The sequence below is a fragment of the Danio rerio genome, chromosome 21 (genome assembly GCF_052040795.2).
Source record: "Danio rerio strain M-AB ecotype USA chromosome 21, GRCz13ab, whole genome shotgun sequence".
Lineage (NCBI taxonomy): Eukaryota > Metazoa > Chordata > Actinopteri > Cypriniformes > Danionidae > Danio > Danio rerio.
The window spans coordinates 4,384,752-4,395,000 of record NC_141041.1 but is presented as its reverse complement, the minus strand read 5'-3'; the positions used below and the strand labels follow the sequence as shown (position 1 = coordinate 4,395,000).

At 33.8% G+C, this 10,249-nt stretch overlaps 1 protein-coding gene across 2 annotated transcripts in view; it reads right to left on the bottom strand.

Moving 5' to 3' along the window:
• Nucleotides 1–8,334, bottom strand: part of tor1 (torsin family 1) — a 13,494-nt gene extending 5,160 nt beyond the window's left edge. The window contains 3 exon segments of one of the 2 annotated variants that reach the window (NM_001200015.1): nt 540–715; nt 3,264–3,529; nt 8,000–8,334. In NM_001200015.1, coding sequence (NP_001186944.1) covers nt 540–715; nt 3,264–3,529; nt 8,000–8,195 — 638 coding nt within the window. In that variant the 5' untranslated portion in view covers nt 8,196–8,334. 2 annotated transcript variants of the gene reach the window in all.
• Between the last annotated feature and the right edge of the window lie 1,915 nt (nt 8,335–10,249).

Sequence of the window (10,249 nt, the reverse complement as noted above, 5' to 3'; positions counted from 1 at the left end):
GCCCTAATATATATATATATATATATATATATATATATATATATATATATATATATATATATATATATATATATATTTATATATATATATATATATATATATATATATATATATATATATATATATATATACACATATATATATATATATATATATATATATATATATATATATATATACATATATATATATATATACATATATATATATATATACATATATACATATATATATATATATATATATATATATATATATATATATATATATATATATATATATATATAAGGCCCTTTAATGCAGTTTAAGAGCAAATAAAAATGTATAGTAACTGTTCTAAACTTTAGATTTATTTAAAATGACTTTTTCCTATCAGGGTTGCATTTATTTGGGGAAAAATGGTAAAAGAGTAATACTGTATAATATTATCACAATGTAATATAACTTTTCTTAGTTCATTATCAATTCAGCATTATAAAGTAATTTCTAAAAAAGAAAAGAAAAATATATTCGTAAGTGTTCTGTTAGTAGACACTGACCTGAGGAAGATGAAGATGGCCTCTCTGTAAGACACTCCATTCAGGTTATCGTAAAAATCCAGGTACGGCTTTATACTGTCGATCAACCCAGGATGCATTTTATCCATTTCATCGAAAATGAACATGGAACGAGGGCAGATGGAAACGTTTCCTCGTATCCAATCCTGTAACTGCGTCTAAACCCCGCAGGAGACATTGCTCATTTTAATATATGAGCATGTAATAAACACACAGCAAAATGCATAACACAAATTCCATCTATTTGCACATAAAAAAATCATTTTAAAGTCCACATAAACCCGAATCTGCAACAGTTTTTTTTGTATTGTGACGCAGTATCTAGTGAAAAGCCCCTTTTACATATACAGACCTTTATGAAAAAATTACCGGAAAGGTCTGTATGTGTAAACCGCCCCTTTTTGAAAATACCAGTAAATTCGTTCAAACTATTTTCCGGAAAGAGAAGTTGCAACATTCCCAGTAATTTGCCGGATTGCTGCGCTGTGTGAACGCAGAAAGAAGATTGCCGGAAAGAGCGTGTTAACGCCTAGAACGCGCTGAGGGGAGACGTCTACTCCAGCCAATAAGAGCACTCACACTATGCTTTCCGAACCGTGCCCAGGCCCGTGTTCCGGATCTTTTGAGAATTGTGTGTGCGTGCTGAATCAGGCTCAGGCACAATTCACTTGGGATTTGGAGCGGTACGCTTGTGTGTGAGTGCAAAACGTGCCTAAGCCCGAAACTGAAAGCGAGACGTGACTTTTAAGGGACCGTTTCATGTGGATTTATAAATAATTCTTACTGTTCAGTGAACGCAAACTGCCGTAGTTTTTTAAGACGCAAACCCCTCACAGCACGACAGCTGCACCTTCAGCAGACCTTCTCATTCCTGCAGCACGGGGGCTTTATGATTGTTTATGATTGTCAAAAGTGGCGGATCTGTTTTGCAAATATTTGAATGGATGTCGCCGCATATCAAACGACTTAAACGATATGACTAAAGAAATCTCCACTGTGCTGTCGTATAAACACAAGTGTAGTCCAAGCCCCTTCTCTGATGAATCATCAGTTTATAGCAATTGATGATTGGCTCCTGTACAAGAAGGCGGGGCTTAATGCACCATTGTACTCATTCACAACTATACGAGTGACATGTCTTGTGTATTCTATTGACCTTATTCTTTGTATGAGCAGGCACAGCCGATTGAATCTTTTTGGCTTGACATTTCCAGTCCCATTCACTTCCATTCATTTTAGATGTTAAAGGGTCACGAAACACCAAAACACATTTTTTGAGCTGTTGACAGTCGTATATGTGTCCCACACTGCTAAAAACACTATTAGGACACCTATATTTCACTAAAAAGTGTAAATTGGTTGTTTTTGCGTTATTTCAAGCAAATTCGTACTTCCTGTTTGAAACAAATTTTTGAAGCTGCGTCACGGTCATGACATAATAGCGTGTATTCCAGCGTGCAGACTGGACGTCTGTGCCAGAGTGAGTCTTATTACGTCTTACAGTGTGATGCATTAATGAATGAGTAAGGCTTGGTTCAAACCAATCAGCGCGCTCTATTGTGCAACTTCATTAATATTCATTAGTGTCACTGTTTACACCAGAGACGCCACGTTGTGTTGGCAAAACAAGCGTGGAGTGTTGCTTTTATAGTTTGCTGCAGTTAAGTTTCGTTTTCCTTTTCTCTCCGTGAGAGCTCACCTGGATCACGTGTGGATTAACAGTGTACGCGACGCTCAACAACAATAACTTACGTGTCTAACGAGGATTATTGTTTACCTGAGAGCTGTTCTCATCTGCAAACGCTGAAATCTGGATTCGCTTGTAGTATTCTCTTCATAAAGACGCGGCTCTAGTTGCTGGTGATTGTCCTGTCTCTACAGATTTGGTAAGTGAGCGACCAGTGCTCTTTGTTTATTCAGTTTGTTCGTATCGAATTAAGTTAACTATTGCACTGAGTGCAGAAATGTTAGCACCGCATTTTGTGACCGGAATAACACACGCGGCTTTCTGACGCTACCTGTCGTGTGCATCTAAGTTTCCGGGAATTGCGGAGCTTTTTTTTCTCTCATTCGCCGTGCGGTATCAAACATTGCATGAAAAATACACGCTTAGAGCAGATCCTCGAATCAAATATCGCGTTTGTCGCGAGAGGCTTGAATGAATTCCCTGAATGAAAGAGCCAAACTGCAGTTAAAGTCCACCATTTAATAATCTGGCAAATAATTCGACTACAGATGTCCATGTAGGTTAAACACAATGACTGTAAAAAATACACTTTCTCGTGTGTGTATTTTGACTGAAACTCGCGCGTGCCCAAATAGACACTCCCACACCATCCCACTTTAGTTCCTCCGACCCTCCCCCCTAAACAGAGCTGGACACGCCCACTTTTCTGACTTTTTCCAAAGTAGAGGTGTGAAAACACCCTGCTGAAACGAGGGGGTTTCATGGCCCTTTAAAAACTGCTTGTTTCGCTGCTTGATGTTGCAAACTGAAATTTTCTTATTATATTATTCTGCTTTGTCTGTAAAGTTATGAACACGCTTGTTTGTAAAGGAAGCAGTTTGACCATTTTCTGCCGTTTATTATTCCTAGTCATTTCTCCCATAGGCAGCTGAATAAAAAGTTCTTAAACAAGCGCAAAAACAAGTGCACTTCCGCATCTCAGAATAAGGTCAATAGTCTTTTATATGAAGTCAGCTTACCTTGTAGGTGTCTATGTGGATCTCATGAGGAAAGTGTGCTGTTGCTGTAAACAGATGGACGAAGCTGCTCTCCATGCCTTTCACGTAAATGTTTTCAGCCAATAGTTGGCTCACAAAGTTCTTCCCGGTGCCGGTCCAGCCGTGCAGGGACAGAACCAGCGGTTTCTTTGGTTTTTTGTTGTTCATGAAGCCCGTGACGGCTTTCAGGATGACTTGACCTGCGACGTGCTGCCCATAAAGCTTTGTGTCCAGGTCATACTTCAGGCCTGCGGGAAGGAGCACATACTTAAATTAAACACATGCTTTATAACTAAAGAAACATGGCTGCCACCATCATGTTTTACAGTAGGGATGGTATTAGCCTGGTGATGAGCGCTGCCTGGTTTTCTCCAAACGTATCGCCTGGCATTCACTCCAAAGAGTTCAATTTTAGTCTCATCAGACCAGAGAATTTTGTTTCTTATGATCTGAGAGTCTTTCAGATGGCTAATACCACCCCTACAGTGAAGCATGGTGGTGGCAGCATCATGCTGTGGGGATGTTTTTTTCAGCAGCAGGAACTGGAGGACTAGTCAGGATAGAGGGAAAGATGAATGCAGCAGTGTAAGACATCCTGAATCAAAACCTGACTGTGGTGATGGTCCATCTTACAGCTGGACAATGATCCAAAGCACACGGCCAAAATATCAGTGCAGTGGCTTCACATCAACTCTGTGAATGTCCTTGAGGGGCCCAGCCAGAGCCCAGACCTAAATCCTATTGAACATCTCTGAAGAGATCTGAAAATGGCTGTACACCGTCACTTCCCATCCAACCTGATAGAGCTTGAGAGGTACTGGCAAAGAGGAATGGGCAGAAATTCCCAAAGACAGGTGTGCCAAGCTTGTGGCAACATATTCAAAAAGACTTGAGGCTGTAATCGCTGCCAAAGGTGCATCAACACAGTATTGAGCAAAGGCTGTGAATACTGATGTACATGTGATTTTTCAGGATTTTTTATTTTTTTATAAATTTGCAACAATTAAAAAAAAAAACTTACATTTTCAAAAACACATTGTCAATCAACATAAAGGATTGTGTGTAGAATGTTGAGGAAATCAATTAATGTAATCTATATATATATATATATATATATATATATATATATATATATATATCTATATATATATATATATATATATATATATATATATATATATATCTATATATATATATATATATATATATCTATATATATATATATATATGTATATATAAAAATAAATATATATATATATATATATATATATATATATATAAATATATATATATATATATATATATATATATATATATATATTTTATATATATATATAAATATATATATATTTATTTATATATATATATATATATATATATATATATACATTTTATATATATATATATATATATATATATATATATATTTATATATATATATATATATATATATATATAAATTATAAAGTAATTATTAGAATCATATATGCGAGATATAAAACATATATACAATAACATATATACAATAACATTTTGCTGTATCATCGTTCTTTAAAAGCAATAATAATAAAGAATAATACAATTATTTTAACAAATAAATAGAAGCATAAGTGCTCATGAAGCAGATAAATCACACAAAGCGACTTTATAAATAAAATATAACCATTTTAAAACAATAACAATTACTTGGTTTCGTGTAATAAACGACCACTCTACTGCTTAAGAATAAATTAAAAACATTTATAGTTGAGCAGATCATTATAAAACGAAAGCATACCAAACAACAATTTTGAAAGTAAACAACATCTGGCTGCATTAACTAAAAATTAATATATATATACCTTAACAATTTCAATTGTTAGATGCCCAAAACCATTAATAACAGCAGTGAATAGAAACCCAATTAAGGAAATACAAAATATGGCATTTTAGATGGGAATTCTGCGGGATATAATGCCCACAAACACACCTAAGTCAAACAACAATACTTATTTTCCCCTGCTGTATACCTGTGGCGTTAAAGTTGACCCAGTTTTCGTGGCAGTTTTCATAAATATAGCGGTAGATTTTCCTGCCGAGCATCGCTGTTCCTGTTCCCACCACCAGCAGTGAGGTGGACACGGGCTCGATGGCCTCCACGACCAGCCCGGAGATCAAAATACAGAGAAATAGCGTCGTCCATGCGCGAGGAGGCCGAGCGTTCATTTTACTGCATAAATCATCGATATTTTAGTCGGAAACAGGGTGGGAAAAAAAACAAAAACAACGCGGGCTTCAACTAAGCTCCAACTCACAGCCGCCACTTCCTGCTTGGAATAAGCGCAACGCGCATGCGCGAAAAGTTGGTCACATGGGTCAAACAGGGCCATGCTGTATAGGGAAAATGTATTTTGTGTGCGTTTTTATAATGCATGTGAACATGCAGACTTAGAAAATGGGTATTACACACATTAGCATGAATGAATGCATATTTTTACAATGATACAGAACTTGTATGCATTTCTCAGTGAATATAGACAATAATATATGTTTTAATAAACAGTTATATCCATCAAAAATAAGAGTTTTGTCATCTTTAGCAACAGAAAGATAATACATTTAAAACAATAATAATTATTTATGTGTGCTTAATAAATGACTATTGAAATACATGCATAACAATTTGCTCTATTGTTTAAAAAAATGAATAAATTCAAAACATTTATAACTGCACGGATCATTATAAAACGAAAATACAACAAACACGGGTCAAACGGGACCATGCTGTCTATAGAAAATGTATTTTGTGTGTGTTTTTAAAATGTATATGTGAACGTGCAGACTTAGAAAACAAGTATTAAATATATCCACAAAATTTAACACACATATTTTTACAACGATATTTCTTAAATAAGAATACATTTTAATAACCATGAAAAAGAAACGCAAAAAAAATATACAAATAATGATAGTAAAAATGTTATCGCAAAAATATATGTATTAAATTATGTGACTATATGTAATATTTAGAATAATTTCTAAGTCTGCACGTTTACATAGACCTGTCTATGTATTTGTGTGTGTGTGTGTGTGTGTGTGTGTGTGTGTGTGTGTGTGTGTGTGTGTGTGTGTGTGTGTGTGTGTGTGTGCTTTTAAACTGTAGATGTGAACATGCAGACTTAGAAATTAGGTATTGCATATCAGCATAAAATAATACACATATTTTTGCAATAATCATTTTTTTGATCAATTTCTCAGTGAGTTTAGCCAATAATATTGATGCATTTAGACAAAACCATTTAATAAACAAGTATATACATAAAAATAAATTTAAATAAACATTTTAAAAAATCAAGATAAACAGTGAAAATATATCAATAATAAAAAACACTTGTTGTAAAAATATGTGTAATAAATTATACTGATAGATGTAATGTTTAAAATAATTTCAAAGTTTGCACGTTTACATAGACCTGTCTGAACTGTGTGTGTGTGTTTGTGTGTGTGTGTGTGTGACTTAGAAATTGGGTATTGCATATATCATCATCACAATATAAAACACATAATTTAGCATAGCAATAATACATTTTTGATCAATTTCTCAGTGAGTACAGCCAATAATATTTGATGCATTTAAAAAAAAAATTAGTATAGTTATATCCATTAAAATAAGATTATATTTAAAAATAGGAAAATCTTAGAGAAACATTAAAAATATAAATAATATGAAAAATGTTACTGTGAAAATATGTGCAATAAAATATGCTAATTTATGTAAAATTTAGAATCATTACTGAGTCTGTATGTTCACATAAACCTATGAAAAATAGTTTTTTTTGTGTGTGCTTTTAAAATGGAATGTGCACATTATTCATCTTGTTGCATTAGCATACACAAAAAGCTAAAGATTTTGAAATATAAATACTCTAAAGGATTGCTAGTCTGCATTAATTAGGGCAACCGGAGCCGAGAACACTTCCTAAAAGACATTCTAATTCTGAGCAGATGCTGTGGTGGTCGAGGACGAGTGGAGAGCGTAAGACTGATTTCTGAACGACCCCAGTGACAGACGAGTCTCCGCATTGATGCCATGGGCCAGCCTGAACACTCGCCAGTGACCTACTCTACTGCCCAGACTGCAGCTCTGCACAAGAAGTTTGGCTTGAGGAGAAATGGTCGTGCTCAACTGAGTCTGGTTTTTCTCAAGGTTTTTTTATCCTTCACTTTTGTCAATTGGTGAAGTTTTTTCCTCAGCTGTAGAGCTGTGCATCGATGGATTTGCTGTTCAGTGTTTGGACTCTCAGTACTGATTATTAAACCACACTGAACTGAACTAAACTGACTTTAAACTCTAAAAACTGAACTGAAACTGTTTTAATTTACTAGAACTTCTATGTTCAGCTGCTTTGACACAATCTACATTGTAAAAGTGATATAGAACTAAAGATAAAAGACTTAGAAATCTACATGTTAAATTAAATTATAAAGTTATTAGAATAATTGAATAGACATATCTTTACAATAATACACTTTTTATCAATTTCTCAATGAGAACAGCCTATAATATTTGATGCATTTTAACAAAACCGTTTTATTACTGTTATATGTATTAAAATAAGAATAAATTGTAATAAACATGAAGACTCAATTCCTCAAAAAAAAAGCGTTTTCTAAATGATTAAATGTATTAGCAATTTTAATATTACCGTCCAAATTAAAAAAACAAAGGCCTGACGCACCTGTTTTGTTGTAAGAGATCCACTCGGGTCTGCAGCACTCATTGAAGTAATAAAACATGTTCTGATATCCGGCCAGAAAGCCCGTCAGAGCCGCTGCCATCCCGACCGCTATACTGGTGCTGATGGGCTCAATAGCGGCTGTCAGAGAGCAGACCCACAGCACACAGCCGGCCGACAGCAGCCAGGCCGAGCGCATTCTGCTGTCCGACACAAACTAACACAAAATAATCTAATCTACAGATGATCGATATCGTACTGGTCCCGTTTAGTAAATAATGACGACCCACTTCCGTAAACGGAGCCAAAAGAAAAGGGTCCGTACGGAGTAAACGCGCGCTGTGAAGAGTTCCACGCTATGACGTCAGTGGGCCGAAGTTAAGAGTGTGCAATTATTTTGGAAAGACTGTTTTTCTGATTATTCTGCTAAAAATAATATGTTGATAGCATTGAATACAAAAGAAATTATTTGTTATTTTTTACAATTTTGTTAATTTTATCATTTTAAATGGTAAATTCTTCATCCACAAATGTCGACTTTCAAAATCTTCTCCTTTATACAAGATATTTGTCAACGAAATTATTCTGTTAATGAAGTCTCTCAAAGCTGTAAAAAAATGTAAAAGCTCTGTCTATTGTAAGCTATTATGAATCTGTTTTTGGCGTCTAGTGAATGTCTTCCTTTTGTTTTTTTTTTTTTTTTTTTTTTTTTTTATTTTAATTATCTTTGGAATTTTTATTTGTTGCCTGTTTTTGCTGTATTTGTAAATTACTAATGCATTAAAAAAATCGTATTACATTAAGTGCTGGAAGGCATTGACATTCATGATAAGAAATGCAATAATAAGCATGTTCATTTAATTCTTCAGCAAAGAAAAGGTATTGTTCCTCGAGGCAAATTTCATTGGGCTGCATTAATTAATAATATAGATTGGAGAAAAGCTTGGGTTTTGCCTCATAAGTACTTCCTTTCTAATAAAACTAAAGAAATCCACTTTAAAATATTGCATAAAATATATCCGGCTGACTTATTCGTTTCCAAATATGTTGATATTCTGAGTAGTTGTACATTTTGTGGTAAGGATGAGGAAACTTTAATACATTTATTTTGTATGTGTGAATTTGTTCAGAAGTTTTGGTTTGACCTCTATCATTATTTAAACACTCCTCCTACCTTTGCACAATCTTTTAGTTTAAAAGAAAGTATTTGTTATTACTCAGAATCTTCACACACATCTAAAGAATTTGTCTTCAATGTCTTTACTTGTTTGGAATTTTTTTATACATAAGCAAAAATGCATGGCTTCAGTCCCCACTTTTCGACATTTTCTGATTGAAGTTGACTCACTGCTCAAATCTTTCCGTATGTGTAAAAACAAAAGATGTGTCAGATTCCGAGTTCTTTATGAAGAACTGTTGTCTACTGACTCTGATTTGAGTTAGAACGCTTTCCTAATGCTCTTAATTTATTTATTTTCATATACTTTCATACAAATGTAATTTACTTACCCCTTCCTTTGTATTGTTAATCTTTTTTCTTTCTGCAGCTGATGTAGTTTTTATTTTTTCTCCTTTGTATGTCTCATATATCGATCTCCTGATTGTGGTTATATATTTGCATTCTTTAATAAAAAATTGAATAAATAAAAAAAAGCTAAATAAATAAATCGTATTGCATTAAATTTGCCATGGCTAATTTCCAAATGTATTTACTAATATTTAAAAATAACTTAAATATGTTGCTTTAAAACATATTCATTAATTATATAGAATCATTTTATAATAAACTATTATAATAAAACATAAACAATTTATAACACAATGGAGTTCAATGCTGAATATACACTAGTCGAGCTGCTTTATTGGCTTGCTGATGTCTTGTGCATTGTCCTCTATCAAGTGACAGCATTTAAATTATAAAAGTCGGATTCATTTACAACAAATGAGACATTTAATTTTAGTTGGCTTTTTTTGTAGCTCTTCAATTAAACAAAGAAACAAATGGTTACGTTAAATTCGAAATGACAATCTCTTTTAGGGGCATTCGCTCCCGACCAACTCCCCATCATTCTCCCTTTATTTTCAGATGGGATGGCGGGCCAAACCAGAGGTTATGGGCCAACTTTGGCCTGTGGGCCCTACTTTGGCACCTCTGTTTTAACTTTACAACATGCCTTCATATTCCTTAATAAGAATGTATATGGTCCTACATAATTATCAATTCACACACAAATATGTTATACAAATATAGAT